General features: G+C 45.1%; 1 protein-coding gene across 2 annotated transcripts; it reads right to left on the bottom strand.

Moving 5' to 3' along the window:
* Positions 1-1,254: 1,254 nt before the first annotated feature.
* On the bottom strand, positions 1,255-21,467 carry LOC116834481 (sulfotransferase 1 family member D1-like). Of its 2 annotated transcripts, XM_032796613.2 has the most exons (8): positions 19,764-21,467; positions 9,892-10,054; positions 8,299-8,424; positions 7,075-7,172; positions 5,254-5,380; positions 3,179-3,273; positions 2,528-2,708; positions 1,255-2,097 (listed from the first exon to the last, which is right to left on the bottom strand). In XM_032796613.2, the coding sequence occupies exons 2-8, from the start codon at positions 10,037-10,039 to the stop codon at positions 1,985-1,987; spliced, it is 888 nt and encodes a 295-aa protein (XP_032652504.1). In that variant the 5' UTR covers positions 10,040-10,054; positions 19,764-21,467; the 3' UTR covers positions 1,255-1,984. The 2 variants fall into 2 exon arrangements, with proteins under 2 accessions (XP_032652504.1, XP_032652505.1); XM_032796614.2 differs by lacking the exon at positions 8,299-8,424.
* Positions 21,468-21,684: the final 217 nt, after the last annotated feature.

The following is a 21,684-nucleotide window of genomic DNA, read 5'->3' as shown; positions in this document are numbered from 1 at the left end:
ACACCAGAGATCTCTGTCGAACCCCTATCTGTGCAATAATATAAAAGAAATACTGTTACGTCTCTTGGCATGCATAATATGTAATGTTTGATGACTTTTTAAGACTTTTGCTGTCCCTAATGCTGTCCGTTTTCCCCCATAGAAAATAAAAGATGTCCCCAAAAAAGCCTTCAGGAGCTCAGTATTGAGCTCAGTATTGCAGCAAGGTGTAAATGTGATGAGAACATAGGCGCTGACTCCATGGGTGCTCCAGGGTCGGAGCACCTATGGGGAAAAATTATCAGTGCTCTGCACCGACTGGGAGCCAAGCTCCCCCCTCCTCGCCTCCTTCTCCCCCCCCCCGAGCATGCCTCGTCCCCCTACGCCACCTAACAGCTGTTTGGTAGCGCTTAGGACTTTCCGGGAGGGAGGAGGAGGAGCTGGGATGCGGTGTGCTCAGGGGAGGAGGTGGAGAAGAGGCGGGGTGGGGACTTGGGGGAAGGGGGTGGAATGGGGATAGGAAAGGGGCAGGGCTGGGGTGGGAAAAGGCAGGGTGGGAACTTTGGGGAAGGGGTGGAATGGGGGTGTGGCAAGGGCAATGCAAGGGTGGGAAGGGGTGTGGCCAGGGGCTGGGCGGGAGATCGAGCACCAACCAGGCAGAGGGGAAGTCAGCACCTATGGATGGGAAAATATCTGAAACGGAACAACATAGACCAAGCTTTAGGCAGTAGTGATCATCCCTTGGGCAAAGACTATCAGTGCGAGGGCAAAGGCGAGAAAAGCGCTCTTTTGAACTATAGGACTAGGGTTAATATTCTAAGGCTGTCCCCTACTGTAACACTATTTAGTACTGGTCCGCCCAATGTTGGTGCACAGTTCAATTATTTGATGTCAGTACATCTCAGTTATTCTTGAAATTAAAAAGTTTCTATAAGCTGAGACGAAACCATTTTTTAAAATTTGCTTATATATGGCATGAATAAATACTCATGTACAGATCCTAGCATGCAAATTTGTCATCCTATATGACAGGGATAAATCATGCATGCAAATTGTGCAATAAATAACAAGGTATTCAAAAGTTTAACAAATGGAGGGGGGGACGCTGAAGACACTCTTCACCATATGGTCTAGGGACGCTCCTTTTCTGGGCCACACCCATGTCCGTGTGGCAGGTCATGTTACAAAACCACGGGGAAGTCACATCGCCCAGGCTACCTGCCTCCAGACATTATGGGGGTTCACTGACAATGTCAAATGTAGTAGAAAGCAAACTCAGATTGACAGCCTTTAATCTGTATGTGTGAGTATGCTCACAGGCAGGCACATTTGACATACATATGCAAATTTGAATGAAAGACTCTTTTGGAAGGCATCACTTAATATCTAGCTCTTATAGTGCTTTTTATCTCAAAGCACCTAATGGTCTACACATCAGTTTTGGCATAGCTAGACTTTCTGGAACCTGGTGGTTTGAGTCACAGCAGGCTCAGCTCAGCTTTTCAGTTACAGTAGACAAACTTGGTACCATATAGTTTGCTGTGTAGGGCCTTGTAAATGAGACCTTAAAACCTGAGGCCAAGATTCCCAATGATAGCTTGCTGTTGTTTGCTAATGATAGTGGCTGCATAATCACTCTGGTGGAGTAACCTCAGTATTGCCATCTCCTGTGATTTTACCACAAGACACATGATATTTAGTGGGTTTTCTTCAAGCCCCACCCCCTGGAGTCATGTGGTTATATGAGAATCTCAGCACACAACAGCTGAAACCATTACTGATCCTAGTGACAGTCCAGAGGGGTGGGGCTTGACGTCCCATCTGCGTATCCAAATGGCAGTTATGGAACTGAAGACCCCACAAAAACAGAAACATATGGAAAAAATCATATCTAAAGTAGTTAATAGTTGCTGTTTGCTTTGGTGCCCCCATGTAATTTCAGTTTCTCCCTTGTCCAAGCCAACTAAACACCTAAGCCAGATGGGGGAAGGAAGCTACTGCTGCATCAGATCTCCGTTCGGAACTGCAGTGTCGATCCCTTCATCTTCTCTTTATAATCTGAGTCAAATGCCTCATTCTGGGCCACGGTGAAGTGATTCTTCCAGTCGCCCGCAGTACCTGGAGGAGAAAACCAGGAATCACTGAGTGAAATTCTGTGGCCTGTGCTATGCAGGAGTTCAGACTAGATGATCACCATAATGGTCCCTTCTGGCCTATAAATCTGTGAAAACAAAGGAATGATTCACTCTATAGTCTACTTTCCCCCTTCTGTCTCTTGACTCTTTCAGAGATCTCACGCGGGCTTGGTTAAATGGTGACAATTTTTCACCCTAATTCCCCATTAGTTCCATTTCTCCTTGAGCAGTGTTTTTCCTAGGCAGCTCCATCATTAGCCAGGTTTGGCTGGTAAAAAATAAAACTTGGATCCTGAGATTTTCCCCACCTATGGAAGCAGAACTAGTGGTTGGCTTTTCCTCAGATTACAGCTGTTATTGGCCCTGCTTCCATGTTACCAGCCATTCCTCCTTTCTTGTCAGGGGGCTCTCACCTTTTCTCATAAAGGGAGACACACTGTGATCCATCTGAGCTTTTGGTACCATCTTATAATTGGCAGTGGGGTTCTTCTGCATCTCCTGGAATGAGGTGTGATGGAGGATTTTATTCACCACATCCTCCTTCAAGTCCTTTCCCAGAAACTGTAACACCTTTTGTATTTCACGTTTAGGATCCTAAAAAGAAAGACACTTTGTCAAATGCCACACAGAATGATGTGGAAACTATTAAAAGGTGCTGGTACAATGTCACTTTTTCAGCCCAGGTGGTGGGGACTGGGGACAGCGAGAATGGAGGGGTTTGGCATTTCCTTTCAAAGGGAGATCCCTAATCTCCCAAATCCATGTGTGTGTAATATTATTAGGAATCACCAGATAGCACTATTGAAAATTATATTGGCTAGTTCTGTTTATTTGAATGTACAGGAGTTGGATCTTGGAGACATGCCTATTGTCAGCTGTGATGTAGTTCTTTTCAGAATTTGAGCATATTACCTGTGAAGCCTGATCCCTTTGCCTGATTCTCTTGCTCTCTGAATAAGTATTGTTGATAGGCATAGCTGCTTCCTACTTGTTATACTCATGCAAACAAACAATGCATGTGGGACCAAAACATTACATGAGTTTATATTCTTTCTCTCCCTCACCTCTTTCATGTCCTCATAGAACAGGTACAGAATCGGCTTGTCCTTTCTCTTCTCCCACCAGCCTTTCACATGATCATACCAAGATCCAAACGCAACTAAAGCAAAGAGAGAGGAGTAGAAGAGAAGAGAAACATTCACATTTAATATGGATTCACTGATATCAGCAAAGAAGTCAGGTTAAATAGTGAATATTTTGGGTGACTCTATAAAAAAACCCATAATGGCACAATCAGCCCAGGATAATGGGTTGATAGGGAAATAAGGAGGTGTTGGATGTCTTGAGACACCCCTTTTACACAACTCATTCCCGTCCCCTCTCCAGGAATGGATAACTTGAGACTTTAGCTAGGTAAGCTGACTGCCTGAGCATCTAAGACCTGGTCTACACTACGGGGTTAGGTTGAATTTAGCCACGTTAGGTCGATTTAAAAATGAATGTGTCCACACAACCAACCCCATTTTGTCGACTTAAAGGGCTCTTAAAATCAACTTCTGTACTCCTTCTCAGTGAGGGGAGTAGCACTAAAATTGACTTTGCCGGGTCAAATTTGGGGTAGTGCGGATGCAAATTGATGGTATTGGCCTCCGGGAGCTATCCCAGAGTGCTCTATTGTGACTGCTCTGGACAGCATTTTGAACTCCGTTGCACTAGGCAGGTACACAGGAAAAGCCCCAGGAACTTTTGAATTTCATTTCCTGTTTGGTCAGCGTGGCAAGCTTAGCAGCACAGGTGACCATGCAGTCCCCCCAGAATCAAAGAGCTAGAATGTTTCTATGCTCCCCCATCATCTCCGTCCCTGAGGTTATCGCAGATTAGAAGGCGAAAAAAACTCACTCATGATGCTCATGCGAGCTCATGCAGCCTCCCGCACTGATAGGGCACAGCTTAATGCATGGAGGCATTCAATGGCAGAGACCAGGAAAGAATTAAGTGAGTGCAAAGAGCAGAGGCAGGATGTGATGCTGCGGCTAATGGGGGAGCAAACGGACATAATGAAGCATCTGTTGGAGCTGCAGGAAAGCCAACAAGAGCACAGAGCCGCGCTGCATCCACTGTATAACCGCCTCCCCTCCTCCCCATGTTCCATAGCGTCCTCACCCAGACGCCCAAGAACATGGGGTTGGTGGGGGAGGCTCCGGGCACCCAGCCCCTCCACTGCAAAAGATGGCCCAAGCAACAGAAGGCTATCATTCAAACAGTTTGATTTTTAGTGTGGCTACAATAAGCAATGTGGCCTTGTCCTTCCCTTCTCCCTTATCTCAATTTTTTTTTAATTAAGAAAGAAAGAACACATGGTTCAAAACAAAAAATTACTTTATTTCAAAGTAGGGAGGGTGGTTGGCTTACAGGTAATAAAATCTACAAGGGGGGCGGGTTTGCATCAAGGAGAAACACACACAACTGTCACACTGAAGCCTGGCCAGTCATGAAACTGGTTTTCAAAGCCTCTCTGATGCGCAGCGTGCCTTGCTTTGCTCTTCTAATCGACCTAATGTCTGGCGCAAAACGATTGTCTGTTGTTGCTTTTATGGAGGGAGGGGTGACTGATGACATGTATCTAAAACCACCCGCAACAATGTTTTTGCCCCATCAAGCATTGGGAGCTTAACCCAGAATTCCAATGGGCAGCAGACACTGTGGGAACTGTGGGATAGCTACCCACAGTGCATTGCTCTGTAAGTCGATGCTAGCCATGGTAGTGAGGACGCACTCCGCCAACTTAATGCGCTTAGTGTGGACATACACAATCAACTGTATAAAATAGATTTCTAAAAATCAACCTAATTTCGTAGTGTAGATATACCTTTAGAGATGTTCTAAGTGAATCCGGTCCTTGTTTCTGGACCAGAAACCAAGAAGTGGAGGTTGATGGGAGATGTGCTAATGTTCTTTTATCTTGCCTTATAGGGGCTTCTGTCTAACTGAAATTTGGATACACTCATGGGAAGAGATTCTCATGTGGTATAATAAAGTATCTTTAGAGCAGCTGAGAATCTGCTCCATAGTTCTTGGCTTAGCAGTGTCACAGCCTGTGAGCTCAGTGTTGTAGGGAGACTCTAGCTTCAAGTTTTACCTTCCCCAGTTACAAACTTCTCCAGGAATTCATCCCAGGTGCCAGGCTCTGGATGCATCTTTGCCATTTGGTAGAAATGATAATAAGAGACTGCCACATCCTTGGCATTTCGGGCAACGTAGATGATCTGTAGAGAAGAGAAGGATGTTTACCATGATCAATCGAGTCAATGTTAGAGTAACAAAGCTGATTGAAAAACAAGAAAATAAATTTGCAAAAATATTTTCAGATTTCCCCCCACCCATATTTTCATTGAAATCTGACATATTTTCAATTCTAAACATTTCAGTTAGCTCTGACATTGGCCAAAAAAGAGAGGGGTGGGGAGATTTATGAACACTGTGTCTATTTTTCCATTAATTTTCAAACCAAACTTCCAAAAAAAATGTGACCAGTTTGAGCAAGTGTTTACGGCACTTCAGCTGTTTGTGGGTCTCTCGCCAGAGTCACTATGAGTCTCATTGGATAAATCACTCTAAGAGCAGTCCCTTCCAGGCTTAGTCATGGCTTTAAAAGGAAAATCCCTCCAAATTTTGAAAAAAATGAACTGCTCAGAACCAAAGGGGTGTGGCAGAAATTCACAAGGTCACAGTCAACTGATGGGGACTGGCAGAGTAGGCAACACTACTGTTCCTCAGCTATATCGAAGCTTTCACCCAGGGAAGTCACAGCACTTTACAGCCCTGAGTAATGTAGTGTTTTGCAGATGGGGAAACTGAGGTACAGGGAGGTACACTGAGCAGGAGTGGCAGAATTGTGAATAGTACCCAGTAGGCCTAATGGCTACTCTTGTTCTTTAACCATAACTGCTGCCTCCCCCATCAATGCAAAGACTCAAGCTGGAGGGGAGAGAGAAAGAGATTGAGTCCAACAATCAGAATTTCCTTCACAGTTGCCTAGAAAAGAGCACCCTGCTCTCAGGGGAGAAATCCTAGCCCCACTGAAGTCAATGTGGGGCCAGGATTTCACCCTCCAGGTATGTGTAGAATGCAACTGGAGGTGTGATTGCAGCCCACAGAAGAAATACTCGTTCTAGCTTTAATCTAGCTAACCCTGCTAAAAACAGCAGGGAGGACACCGGGACATGGCCTGTACAGGCATGCCGGGGATCCTGAGGATGTACTCACATTTCTAGCCTGCACCGCCATGTCCTCACTGCTATTCTTAGCCATGCTAGCTAGATTAAAGCTAGAGTGGGTAGGCCAACCTGTGCTTCAAATCACACCTTTGGTTGCAGTGTAGACATATCCTTAGTCCCTGCTATAACCTGCCCCTGAAATCCTCCTCTCCAGCACTGCTGAGGGTATCAAAGATGTCTGCAAAGTGCATGGATTGTAGAAATTCAGGGATGATATGTCAAATTAGGCGCATTTGAGTGATGCATTATTTGACCATCAGTACTTAGAATGGTGGTTGGATTTAGTCACTGAGAATCTTTGTGTGTGTTTAAAAAAAAAACTAAACACACAGCAGCACTAGAATCCTATGGAAACTCCAGCTTAATAAATTAGTGTATTAATTTCCAGTGGCAAATCTCAGATAGAAGGCTGTTCATAAGGAGAAGGCACTGCCTGAGATCTAGGTTCAGCTGCCGGATCTCTCACAGATTCATTATGTGATCTTGGGCAAGCCACTTAATCTCTCCATTCCTTAGTCCCCCATCTGTAAAATGGGTATAGTAGTGCTTCTTTTGTCTATTTATATTGCAAACTCTGCAGGGCAGGAATTTTCTCTTGCATGTGTATTCACAGAGTGTAGCGCAATGGGATGTCCATCTTGGTTGGAGCCTCTGCTACCGCAATGCAAAGAAATAATAATAACCTTGCAGTTGTTTTCCCAGAAGGAGTCAGGAAGGAGTTGAACAGGAAGATGGGTCTTTGCTAATCGGGGAGAGGGCATTTTATCCAGCTGTGCGACACCTAAAAAATACAAAAGGGATTAAAGGAAAAAACAGGACTATTACAGCTTTGATCGTAAACTGTTTATACTCAGAAGGCCACTGTTACGAAGAGGGGAATTGGGCCCGCAGCCTCTAATAATCCTGAGCTGCCATTCTGTCTCTCTCTACTGGATGAAGTCCAGATAGATGTGGATAAGGATAGAAGTAGATCTAAGCAACCAAAGAACAATACATTGGTTCTGAAAGTGGAGTTGATGAAATCTCCCTCACTGCTGAGTAGGCATGTTGTGTGCACATCTGGCAGAGTTTCCACAGGGAGTAGTTTTCAGGAAGTCAGACTAGATCATCTAATCAGGCTTGTTCATCTCTAACTTTTCTGATACTAGTGAAATGTACTTATGTGAAACTGTATGAGAAATCTTTTCTTCCCCACCCCCGTCTTTTAATGAGGTGTGAATATAGCTCTGTAAAAACATAGTAGCACATCTTAAAAATGTCAGGGTGTGAACATATAATATTTTATACCCCTTTTAGGGCCAGATTTTCAAAAGAGCTCAGCACCTAACAACTCCCCTTGCGAACAGTGGAAATCTTACTTTTACGGTGGGATTTTCAAAAGAAAATATGAGAGTTAGGTGCTCAACCTCTGTTGACCATAACTGGGAATTCGGCACCTAATTCCTATAAACTCTTTTGAAAATCCCACCTTAATCCATTTTTGTATTAAGTTTTTTTAAAACATTTCAGTTCATATTAAAGTTCCTTGTGCACAGGATCCTAATACCATTGACATTTTGCACTTATATATGGTCAGATCCAGTGGGAATCTTTCCATTGACTTCAGTGCACTATGGATCAGATTCAGAGTGCCTTTCATTCCAAAGAACTCAGAGTGCTTTAGAAACAGTAAAGGCTAAATTCTATCCTCAGTTCTATACGTGCATCTCCCAGCACAGTCTGGGAGATCTGCTTGTATATATCTAAGGACAGAATTTGGCACCAGTTAACCAACCCTCCCAACAGCCCAGAGAGGTAAGTATATATCCTCATATTCAGTTCTGGGCAACACAATTCTTAAAGGGAGGGTTGTCAAAGCTCCAGCTCCAGTCTCTCCGGGAGCCTGCCTGCAGTGTGTGAATCTTTACCATTTGAAATTCCTGGGATGATCAGCTCCATGAAAGGGACCCGAACGTAAATCGCATCCCGTTTACACTTCTCTGCATCACCGTTGTTATAGATCATGTCCACAATTTCACTGATCCAGGTTGTGCCTGGAAATATAAAGCAACCTCACTAAATACTCTTCTAGCATGCAGTAGGCAGGTCATAAGCACGGAGTCAGTCCTCTCCTGGTGTAAATTGAAGACAATAGAGTTATGCCAATTTACACCAGATGATGATCCCTTCTAGCCTATGGCCTTTAGCAACAGACTTTGAGGGTGGTGAAATCAGTGCTCCTGGGCTTTCTTGGCCTGCGCTTGAATATGTGATGTCAGTAACGAAGTGACTCAAAGGGCCTATCTTCATGGAAGTCCAATATCAACAAACTTGATATAACATCACAATGTTTCTGGTACCGCCTGAAGACCCAATGCAAATTTCCCACTAGGCTTGTGGGAAATAAACTACTCACAAATGGAGGTGTGAATGGATAGAATCCTGCCACCCTTCAGCGCTGAGCCTATGCTCAGGGCAAAAAGCCACTTCATCCATCCTGTAAAGGAAAAACTCACCTCCGGCTCATGTTGGTCAGAATCAAGTTGACAATTTCCCTTCATGAACACTGAGTGAGGGCACTCCAGTGTTAGCCCACAAAGTCTATAGCATTCAGCAACAGGAGAGTCTATGGTAAATGATGGTAAGAGAGCAACATGGAAGGAATATTTTGCCACTTTTTGAACACATCCCTGTTAGGACAAAGGGGTTTGTGGTCTTATTCTCTTTTTATGCACAGCATTGTCACAGGGCATGGCTTCTCCCCAGCTTTCAAACACTCCCTGCCCTGCCCAGTCACCTTTGAGAAGGCTTATTCGCATAACACAGGCAAGAAGAGCAACAGAAAACAGTCTAGTATCAGAGGGGTAGCCGTATTAGTCTGAATCTGTAAAAGCAGCAGAGAGTCCTGTGGCACCTTATAGACTAACAGACGTTTTGGATCATGAGCTTTCGTGGGTGAATACCCACTTTGTCAGATGATGAACAGATGAAAACAGTCTGGCACTCCTCCTCCTGGTAGTTCCCCATTGAGTCTAATCAGCTCTTCTCCCTTCCTGGAGCAGTAGGCTCAGTGCTGCTTTCCTCAGCACCTAGCCCTTTGCTCCAGGGACCCACTGCAGGAGTTAGCTCTACTCCACCATGGCTTCCCTTCCTCAGACACAACCTATCCCACCCACTTCCTTCACCTCTTATTTCCTGCTCTCTGGCAGCCCTTTATAGGCCCAGGTGTAGCCCAGCCCCCTTTAATTGGATGGATTGGGCTCACGTGCTCGGATGCAGGAGAGCTAGGCCCAATTTTACTCACAGGGACCAGCTACTGAGGAAAAGGGATCACGATGGCACAGATGGAGGAGGCTTTGAGTAAGAGATTTCTATACCTAACTGAGGAATTGATAAAGGGGTTATGGTGTGAATGTGGAATATATGTAGTATAAGAGTTGGGCAGTAGCCTCCATTTCTGCCCTGGGTTTGTGCCTTTTAGCTGCGTAAGAAGAATCTCCTAATAGATCAGTGGCACTCACCTGATTTCGGGTAGGTGGAAATGAGAAGGTCATCTGGCCTCGCTTGGAATGATTCCACCTGGGCCCATTCTTCAACAGTACTCCAGAATAGGGGAACACCACAGACCATTTCTAATTTCCTCCTTAATACACTTTCATCATTTTCCATCCTGGTAATGCTGGGCTAAAGGAAGAGAAAAGAATGTAAATGGAAGTGGTTTGCTTCCATTAAAAAGTGCTGGAAGACCCTCTCTTCCACTTAGCATTTATTTTGCACAGTGGAGTTTGGGAGACTTCTCAATATTAAATTGCTAGTGATAACCCGAGCCACATTCCTGTTTGTGTAATAGTTTTAAGGCTTGTGTGCAATGTTGAATGTTGCACTAGAGGGTGATGTGGCAAAATAGACTTGAGCCTATCCCTAGAAGAGGGAAGCACTATTTACATATTCATTGGGCCAGATCCCCAGCTGGTTTAAATTGGCATAAAGTCAATGGGGCTCTACTGTATGCTACTGAAAAGCTGGTCCATCAAGTCTTGAATGTTAGAAGAGTTCTATCCTAATTCTCAGCAGCAGAAGTAGCCATGCTCTCAGCTGAAGGAAGGAACAAGATGAGAGTAGTGGGGACAGGGGGGAAAAAAATGAAGCAAGTCATAGAATTTTGAACCGATTGCAAATATTATTGAGAAGGCAGGAAAACAGCACTCAGAGCACTACAGTAAATGACTGTAATGGGAACCAACATTTTGATTCTAGCCAGAACGTTAATGGGAATTTATGCATGCTCCAAGAAGAAAAACAACAATAACAATACCTAGCATTTTCATTTATAAAAGGCCAGATTCTGCCACCTACTCGACATGAGTTAGAGGGTCAGATTGTGATCCCTCATCCTTAGCAATATATATCTAAATCTTTATTTGAATGAATTGTCTCTGTTTAGATCCCATAAAATAGCCTAAGTTACTACATATAGCCCAGACTTGTATATTTGCACTTTTTTAAAACACAGCTTGGTTTTATCCAATTTTCAGAACAAATTTTGTTTTATAAGAGCCATGATACTGGCCAATTATTCCCACATACAATACAAATACATTAAAGATGTTCAGGCACTCAGATCCTATGGAAATGTTGTGGGGCATGTAAGTCTGATTGACAGATAAATAGGCAGGTAGATTGGATACTTGAAATCCTCACAAAACTTCACAAGCCATGATAGAAATGATTATTTTTAAGATTAGATCTTCAGCTGGTGTTAGTGTAAGTGCTGATTTAAACCGGCTGAGGATGTGGGCCTTGTACTCTTTTTCCTACATAAAAAATAATGCAAAAATCAAACCCCTGACTCAGAGATGAACAGCTGGGTGAGTGCCATTAAGCTAGCTGCAGGTCATGCTGCACTATATGACAATGGTTTTACTTAAGGTGTATTGGAAGAGGCATCCACTACATAAATAGAAAGATTATCACCGCAAAAATGTATAGTAAAGAACAAAATTGTCAGACACACAGATGAACATAACTTGTTGGGGGAAGAGTCAACATGGTTTTTGTAAAGGGAAATCATGCCTCACCAATCTATTTGAATTCTTTGAGGGGGTCAGCAAGCATGTGGACAAGGGGGCTCCAGTGGATATAGCGTATTTAGATGTTCAGAAAGCCTTTGACACCAAAGACTCTTAAGCAAAGTAAGCTGCCATGGGATAAAAGGGAAGGTCCTCTCCTAAGTCCTCTCTAAGCTGCGTGGCCATGCAGCAGGCTATCAAGGGCTGCACAGGTGCGGAGAGGTGCCCCTCCCCTGGCCTCACCCAGCCTTGCCTTGCCCAGCCAGAGCTGCCACAGCCAGGGAGAAGCGTCCCTCCCCTGACCAAGCCTAGCTGAAGTTGTCATGGCCGGGTCCAGGACAAGTCATCTGGAGTGGAGAGGAATTAAAACCCCAAGATGAACAGCGGCGACCCTTGCCCATTGTGCTTCAGCCAACTCATGTGGTGGGTTTAATGAGCAACTGCGAGTTAGCGGGAAGTGCCCGAGCTGCCGCCCCAAGACCCAGCTGCACACCGCGAGATGAAGTGCCACACTGCCCTGGGCCCCCCAGTATGTCAGGCCTGCCCCCAAGCTCGCCCAACCTTGCAAGCCAGCTGGTGGGATCAGGGAGGCAAAGGCTCATCCCCTGTGTGGCTCGTGGGGTGCATGTGACCACGCACGGGCTCAGCCGTGAGTGCAATTCCCGTGGCTGATGCCGCCAAGGGTGGTTTTACCCCTCCTGTGGGAGCTGGGGAGCTTGAACCTACCCATGAGCACCTTTCCCAGGGGGCACAGAGGGCGGAAGGCAGAACCCCACCCCACCCCATGCAAAGCTGCCCATTAGGCCAGCAGCCTGTGAAGCTAGAGGTGCCTACAGTGGTGTGGGGAGTCTGTGTTGGGGGGCGCCCCATGGGCAGCTTCATATCCTGAACTTTTCTGGGCTGGAGGGGCTACAGGGAGCGGAGCTGCTTGTGACCATGGGCTGGGACAGTGGTGCTATTTCCCCGCCCTGCACAGAGAGGCACCCCAACCCAGCCCCACCAGAGCTGCTGTGGCCAGGGAGACGCCCCTCCCTCAGCCCAAGCTGCTGCAGTGAGAGAGAGCTAGGGGGTCCTTTCTCCCCACCGCAGCCCTGGGGCAGCTTGCACCTCAAACCCCTCATCCTCAGCCCCACCCCAGAGCCTTCATCCCCAGCTGTAGCCCTCACCATCATTAGGGGTATGGAATGGCTTCTGTTATTAGAAGAGATTAAAAAGACTGGGACTTCTTAGCATGGAAAAGAGACAACTAAGAGGGGATATGATGGAGGTCTATAAAATCATGACTGGTGTGGAGAAAGTAAATAAGGAGTGTTATTTACTCCTCATAACACAAGAATCAGGGGTCACCAAATGAAATTATTAGGCAGCAGGTTTAAAACAAACAAAAGGAAGTATTTTTTCACACAGTGCACAGTCAACCTGTGGAACTCCTTGCCAGAGGATGTTGTGAAGGCCAAGGGTTCAAAAAAGAACTAGATAAGTTCATGGAGGATAGGTCCATCAATGACTATTGGCCAGGATGGACAAGGATGGCATCCTTAGCCTCCGTTTGCCAGAAGCTGGGAATGGGCGACAGGATGGATCATTTGATGACTGCCTGTTTTGTTCATTCTCTTTGGGGCACCTGGCATTGGCCACTGTCAGAAGACAGGATACTGGGCGAGATGGACCTTTAGTCTGACCCAGTATGGACACTCTTATGTTCTTAAACTGAATATGCATAGACATTTCTGTGGAAATCACTTCTTTTTTAGTGGACATTTCATGTAGATTTAAAAATTGTTGTTGCCAGGTGAATCCAACTTGCCTCATTCTGGAATAAATCATTTTATGAGAGCTCATTAAACCTGGGCGGTGTCTTGCATGCAAGAGACTAGCTCTCTCTCAAAATAATGGGCTACAATCTCTAAGCATGAGAATGTTCTAGCTCCTGAAGCTCTAAAGCAGACCTTTCACCAAATATGAGGGCTTATCTATATTAGCAAACATCACCAGTATATGTGAATCAGTGTTAAATTGTTTTATTACATCAGAGCAAACTCCTAGTGCAGACACATTTAAACTACTTTAAACCATGTTTATACTGGTTCTCTGAATTCAGTAAAATAATCAGATCAAGCTAAACTTCTTTAAAATGACTTAAACCAGTTTAACTGCATGTACATTAAAAGTTTGCATTGGGGTAAGTTGATTAGGTTACATAAGAGCAAAATATCATGTGGAGATGTGCCCTCTAGATACCTGTATTTTATCCCTTTCACTCTAGCTAACTTATTAACCACCCAAAACATAGCACAAATTGAGGGGATAAGTGGTTCTGTTATGCCCACATGTCTCAGTGATGCCAATAAGAAAAAACATGTTAAAAGGGATGGGAAAAGTTGGCACATATCAACATTTATTCTTCCATTTAGAGCAGCTCTCCACTCTGCAGTCAATACTGGGAATAGGCAACTATAGATTTTATAAAAATTTCATCTGCCTGGCTTTTGACAATAAAAAGTTACTTTCTGTGGGCGGAGATTTTAAAGCCAGCAGGGATCATTATGATCATCTAATCTGACTAGCTGCATTACACAGGCCTGAAAATTTCATCCAGTGATTCCTACATCCATCCCAATAACTGATTTTGGAAGCCTCTCTCAGCACTATTCAAAAGACCTAGACAGCCATTGTGGCAGCACTCCGCATAGAGAAAATCATAACACATAATACAAAGAATGTTGAAAAAGTACTGGCCTCTGTGTATTGAATGTCTATTCAGCCCACTAATACTCAGCAGTGGCTTAAGCTGTTTCAGCAAATTAGAGGAGTTTCTAGTTTCCTTTATAACACTGTTGTTTACTTTGTGGGGTAGGAGGTCATGAGAGATTAGCAAATTCCAGAGACTGACGGTAATAGCTCTGAAAAGATCTTTGCTGCGCAAGTTTTCATTAACCCATATTTGTGCTGTATTTGCCCAATAACTTGTCACATCACCCACTGTTATGCAGTCAGCCTATACTGATGAGTATGCCTCTAAATAAACCATGTAAGGAAAGGTCCTGCTATCATTAGGGTGACCAGACAGCAAGTGTGAAAAATTAGGATGGGGTGGGGAGTAATAGGAGCCAATATAAGAAAAAGCCCCAAATATTCGGACTGTCCCTATAAAATTGGGGCAACTGGTCACCCTAGCTATCATTCACTTGCACATGAGCTTATGCTGCCATGAGAAATGAACAGTTTTCTCTCTGTTTTTGTTTTAAAATCTCAGACTTAGCATTGCACTGACATAGATTGTCCCCTCTGGGATTAATAGCCATGAGAGGGGAATGTTTACTGAAAATCCTCATGAAGATGAACCCAAATTGCCTCATTGAGGGAGCAAGATTGCTATCTCCCAGACATTTCGATTCCACAAGACTCACCTCGATCCTGGGGGGATCTGCAAGAGGCCACGGCCATCTGTACAACTGCCCCACATTCCTTGTTTATTGGACACTCGAATCCCCTGCCAGTGCCATTGGATTCCCCCTGTGGCTGTGGAAGCTCCCAGGTTCCTGGGACAAGGGCTGCCAAGATAAGTCTATATGTCCTGGAACAGTATTATTTTTTTCAGGCATCTTCTGGGGAGTTGGAGGGTTGATGATATGCATCTCCCTGATTCTACTCCACCCCTCTCCTCCCCCGGTGTGGATCTTAGAGCCTGCAATGAGCCCTCTGCAGAGTCTAGGAAGTGCAGTGGGATGGTGCCAAGGAGGATCTGGAGCTCCAGTTACATGTGGAGGAGGGGAGATGCACTCACCAGATCTCCATGCAGCTCTCAGCAGGGATGATTCTTACACTAGTCCTACTGTATGTCTTAGGCAGTGGAAGAGTTAACTGAGCTTGTAGTTGTTTGGAGACCAAAGGTGCCTATGTTAGCCTTGATCGGCAAAACAGGATGGCAGCTGCAGATTGGTTGTCATGATTGTGTCCCCCTTAGGGCTTAGATCTTTTATAATGCTTATTGGCCAAGGCCCTACTTAACTTGCGATTTTGTGGAAATTGGGGATTCCGCAATATTAGGCTTCCACCATGATTTTGACAGTGGGAGCCCCCACAGTCAGCCGCATGTTCCCGCTCTCAGCCCTAGGCCCCTGCTCTCAGTCCCGGGTGGCCGATAGTGGAAAATGGCGGAAAAGTAATAATGGACTTTATTATGGCAAATAACAAGGTAATTACATTTCCACGGCTTGCCTGCAAGTGAGCTGCAATTTTTTGACAATGATCCCACAATTCAAGTAGGGCCTTCGTAATGGCCTTTTATTTAGTTCATTCTTAAACAGAGCAGGGAGAACTCTTTGCCGTGAATTTTTTTCAGCCCGAGCTGGCCTTTTTCTGTTTGGAAGTGAGTCATGAGAAGACTTTGATTTTTACAGATGTATTTATTATCATTATTACAGTTCTTCCTATGAGCCTCAACTGAGACTGGGGCCCTATGGTTTTAGGTACTGTACGAACAAACAGCTAGGGCCAGCCTCTGCTGTGAGAGCTGACAGTCTAAACAGACAAGGGATGGAGAAAGGATGGTGAACTGGGACACGGAGAGAATAAGTGATGGGCTGACCACTTCACCTCTCTGTGCCTCAGTTTCCCCATCTGTGTGATAAGGATAAAAATACCGACCTCTTTTGCAAAGTGCTTTGAAATCTGCTAATGGAAAGCTGTTTCAGAGCTGGGACATGAAGCCAGGTCTCCTGAGTTTCAGTCCAGTGCTTTATCCACAAGAACATGCTGCTTCTTAAATGTGCGTGTTTGTAGAAGATTCTGTATGAACTTGTCTTGGACTAGAGGCCATTTGAAAGCTAGGTGTGTTACGTACGTTTGCTATTCTCAATCATTCCCCTGTGACTGGTCCTATGCAGACAGCAGCATCTGCCAGCAAAGCTTTGCCCTCACACCTGTGTTCTTTTGCTAGCGGGAGGCAGATCACAGTAATCTGCTGTCTGGAGAGAGTTTTTTATTACCAAAATGAATGGGAAAAGCAGGAAGGCAGAGTGAGTCCCCATGCGTCAAGAGAATGAGGTTCAGCTTTACGCAGTGAGATCGGAGTATCTGGAAGAGTGTGTTGATCTGCAAAGTAATGTGCACATCATGGTTTTTCTGACAGAGAAGATGAGGACACTAGTGCAATCCCCTGGGAGAAGAGAGAGGAACAGAAGGGCTCCAACAGCCAAGAATAAGGCACTGTGAAAGAGAGGGAATTTTTGATCACTAATCGCATGATCCATCCATCACATGCTCCCCGCAGAACACTTGAGGGGAAAAAGGCATGAAATGATTGTAATGACTTGGTTTGTCAGCAAGACAAATGGGTGGATTGACAATGAGTTGATAATTTGCATGCTAATCTGTGGACAAGTTTTAATGATTGTTCAGTACCTGGAGGGGAAGCAGCATAACTGACATTGGTAAACACTCTAGATTGATTAAAATAACAAAATACACAACAATTCAGAAGAGGAGGAAAACAGGTAAATAAAAAGTTGAACAAGTAACAGCCCTGTGATGCTTTCCAAGGATGCCCAGAGTTGTGAGGTCCCTTGCTGCTGTCTGCCCTTGGTGTGAGGAAGCATTGGCTGTGCCTGCTGGGGGTCAGCTCCCCAACTCATTGACCAGGGGCAACACAAGCCCTTCCCGATACGCCTTGCAGGCCCTGCTGTCTCTCCACAAGTTAGCAATCAGCACACTCCAACTCTTAAACCCTCTGAACCTCTTCCCAGCGTGTCCACCTCTGGTCCACTGGACACTAGCAGTATTCACAAATTTGCTGCTTTCAAAGGAACAGTACCCCCAGCTTATCAGTTTCACCCCAGATCCCCGCTCCACTTAACATCCAGCACTGACATGTATATAGTCAAATAAAGTAAAAGTTTATTTAACACAGCATAGAGATACAAGGCAGGAGGGATAGCTCAGTGGTTTGCGCATTAGCCTGCTAAACCCAGGGTTGTGAGCTCAGTCATTGAGAGGACCATTTAGGGATCTGGGGCAAAAAAAATCCGTCAGGGGGTACTTGGTCCTGCTGTGAAGGCAGGAGACTGGACTCGATGATCTTTCATAGTCCCTTCTCACTCTATGAGATAGGTATAGCTCATATAAGAGATAGCATGTAGAAATATTAGAAACAGACGGTTATGTACAAAACAAAATCATAACATGCATTCTAGACTTAATTAACAAAATACTCTGATGTCTTGTAGAGTATTGGTCACCCAAAATCTTTACAGAATTTCACAGCCAGGCTGGCTATGCCCCTTTCATAAGACAAACACAGTTAGCTTGCTTCCCTGATGAAGGAGTCTCTGCGTTTCCTTGTATCCCCCAGATATACCCTAACAATCCTCTGTCTTTAGTCAGAAACAGGATACCCCCTACTCTCTGGTAGTTTTCAAAACCTTTTCTTCTGCCTGGGGATCAGTATGAAAATAGACCCAACATTGCCATGAATTGTAAGCCTGACACACATATGACCAGTCAGGAAAATAGGCAATTTGGTACTGCTTGCCTGAAAGGAACTTGCCTGAGTTATGTCACCTCCTGGTGACCTGCTTTAACTTAAAGACCTTAGGAACATGATTTTCAGTATAGATACTTAACTGCTTAAATCTGATCTGTTCACACATTTTGGTGCTCTTCCCTGCAGGCAGAATGCAGAAGCTTACTCCTGTGGCAGCCAAGCTTTCCCCTCCCCCGCTTCTTCCCCTAGCGCGCTGCTTTCCTGCCCCCCCTCCTCTCCTTCCCTGCGCCAACCAGCTGATGGCCCTTGCAGGGGGATGGCGGTGTTGGTGCCCCTAGGTAAAAATCCTTTTGCTTAAGGCCTGTGTAATGGGGCCTGTGTGAACCAAAGTGCCTCCATGTTAGTATGATGCAAGTTTGTGTGTTAGCCTCACTGTATTTCTGTAACCTTTTGTACTAAAATGCTGACTGTAATTTTCTGTATTAATGTGCTGACTGTAACCACCTGTGTTATGAGCTAATTGCTAAACAATAGGGCTGTAGTTAGCAAAGCCAGTTGCTACTAAAAACTGCTAGTATTGGATAAGATAAATAAGAAGTAGATGTTATAGCCAAGGCCATGTGCCTGAGAAAGTAACCCACACAATGAACAGCATAGAAAGAAAGATACAAGAAGGAGGGGTTATAAATATTAGTGCCCTGCCTGTGTGCAGTGTGCAGGATTTGAGATTGCATTCTCCCTTGCACCTTATTTGAGCTCAAATAAACTTGTGTTTTGCTTCTCCACCCCTGAGTGTGTTTATTCGAGCCGAGCACACCGGGCCCCGAACCTCTGTTGCTTGCCTCTGGCACTTTGTGCTGGCAACAGCGGGGAGTGGCAGTGTGCTCGCTGCTCCCGTACAGGCCGCAGAGAGAGGTAGGGATGGGACCTTGGGGAAGGGGGTGGAACAGGCACGTCCCTTCCAGCCCTCTGCCATGAGCTGTTCAGGGCTGGGGGCTGGGAGCACCCCCACAAGCTGAGCACCTCAACCCTCTGCCCTGACCCCCACATACACACTCAGCCTTCTGCTCTGCACCCCCTACACCCCCAGGCCCTCTGCTTGAACCCCCCAACCCCAGCCCTCTGCCCTGACCCCTCGCACACACTCAGCCTTCTGCCCTGCACCCCCCATACCTCTGCCCTGACCCCTGAACCCTCCCACACACTCAGCCTTCTGCCCTGCACCCCCCACACCTCCAGCCCTCTGCCCTGACCCCTGAACCCCCCTACACACACAGCCTTCTCCCTGCACCGGCCAAACCTCTGCCCTGACCCCTGAACCCTCCCACACACCCAGCCTTCTGCCCTACACCCCCCACACCCCCGAGCCCTCTGCCCTGACCCTCCCACACACCCCCAGCCCTCTGCCCTGACCCTTGAACCTCCCTCCCCCCCTGGTCTGGGGTCCCGGCTGCCAGCCCCTTGCCAGCTGGCATCCCGGCCGCAGGCCCCATTCAGCCCACTGCTGGCCTAGGAGAACAGAACCGCAGGCTGGCAGCGAGCTGAGCAGGCTGGCAGCATAAGATCAGCATTTTAATTTAATTTTAAATGAAGCTTCTTAAACATTTTGAAAACCTTGTTTACTTTATATTATATAACTAAACTATTATTGTATGTACACTTATAGAAAGAGACCTTCTAAAAATGTTAAAATGTATTGCTGGCAGGCAAAACCTTGAATTAGAGTGAATAAATGAACACTCGGCACACCACTTCTGAAAGGCTGCCGACCCCTGCTATAAAGCTTACTCACTGATCCGAAGTTAAGGACCACCTTGTGCCGTAGAGCTGGGGAACTTACTGTGTATTCAGTTTGGTTGTTGTAGGCTTTTTCGCTGATCGGAGCCTAGGATCCCTTCTAGGATCTAGCAGTTTTCGTCCTTCAGTTGCTGTTTTCTAAGATCAGCTGCACTCTTTTCCTCTTCCTCAGTGCTATGTTACAGGATCTGCCTTCTGAGAGGCGGAGTCTGGCTCCCTGGATTTTATTTCCAGGAAGTGGTGATCAAAAGATGTTTTTTGAAGATAAGATTAGAGTTCAGAGTACAAAGCTGGATGTGTGATCAACTTGGAAGCCTGAAGGCAAAAGCTACCCGAGTGCAAGAGCTACTGCTCAGAAAGAGATCCCAGCCTCTCATCAACTTAATAAAAATCTACAACTAAACTGCCCCTCAGTTCTTCAGCTTTGCAATACAATTGAGATTCTGAACACTAACTGCCAGTCTGAGTTAATAACTAACTTTCTTCTCTATTAAAGGGATATTTTTAAGGTGATCATTATACCATAGAATAAGAAGGAGAGTCTCAAGAATAGGATCGAAACGGACAATAGTTCAAAAAGAGAGACAAGGTGAGGGAGGTAATATCTTTTATTGGACCAACTTCTGCTGCTGGTGAGAGAGACATCTGTCTCTCTCACCAATAGAAGTTGGTCCAGTAAAAGATGTTACATCACCAATCTTGCATCTCTAATACCCCGGGACCAACATGGCTACAACAACACTGCATACAACAATCGTTTCCAAAGGCACTTGGCAATTTTATACGTTCGTATAACCAAGAGACATGATGAATATCTAGTTTTAAAGTGGAGTTACTGTACTTTGTTATTGCTTGCATTGAAAGGGCAACGAGGAATTAGATTAATAATATTTAGCTTTTACTAAGCGCATCCACGGGTCTCAAAGTGCCTTACAAAAGGGGGTGAGTGGATGGGATTTTCAAAAGTGCCTCAGTGACTCAGAAGTACACATCATATCGATGTTCAGCGGGACATGTGCTCCTAAGTCACTTCAGTGCTTCTAATAATAAGCTCCAGCACTCTATTCTATTCTTATATAGGTATCTGAGCACCTTCCAGTTGTGCATTAAGCATCACCATCCCCATGGTACAGAAGGGAAAAACTGAGACACAAGGTGGGATTTTGCAGCTGGGATGGGGAGGTGCCAAGGTAGCTTAAAATTGTTTCAGGCCCCTGGTGTAAGTCAGAGTAGCTCTAATTTATGGCAGCAGCACAAAAATCTCATCAACAGAACAGTTTCAGACTTGGCTAAGGTTACACATCAGGTCATTGTCAGAGTGCAGGTCACTTTACTCCCAGTCCAGAGCTCTAGCCACTGAACCTCACTGCTGCCACGTATGCTCTTCTAGTTATTAACCATTTTACTACATTGTGCGGAGCCTTTTTTAAAAATCAGCATCACATTTGCTATCCTGCAATCATCTGATACATAGGCTGATTTAAGTAAACCTCAGCTAGTAGTTCTGCAATTTATTTGAGTTCCTTCAGAACTCTTGGGTGAATGCCATCTGATCCTGGTGATTTATTACTGTTTAATTTATCAGTTTGTCCTGAAACCTCTTCTACAGACACCTCAATCAACAGTTCCTCAGATTTGTCACCTAAAAAGAACGGCTCAGATGTGGGAATCTCCCCCTCATCCTCTTCAGTGAAAACCAATTCAAACATTAATTTAGCTTCTCTGCTAGAGCCTTGTCATCTCTGAGAGCACCTTTAGCAACGCAATCATCCAGTGGATCCACTGACTGTTTGGCGGGATTTCTGCTTCTGATGTACTTTTTTTGCTATTAGTTCTTGTGTACTTAGCTAGTTGCTCTTCAAGTTCTTTCTTGGTCTGTTATATTATATATTTACACTTGACTTGCCTGAGTTTATGCTTCTTTCTATTTTCCTCACTAGGACTTAAATTTCCAATTTTTAAAG

Source organism: Chelonoidis abingdonii, chromosome 5 (genome assembly GCF_003597395.2).
Source record: "Chelonoidis abingdonii isolate Lonesome George chromosome 5, CheloAbing_2.0, whole genome shotgun sequence".
Classification (NCBI taxonomy): Eukaryota; Metazoa; Chordata; order Testudines; family Testudinidae; genus Chelonoidis; species Chelonoidis abingdonii.
Note: the sequence above shows the minus strand (reverse complement) of the source record. Positions and strands in the feature narration are given on the sequence as shown.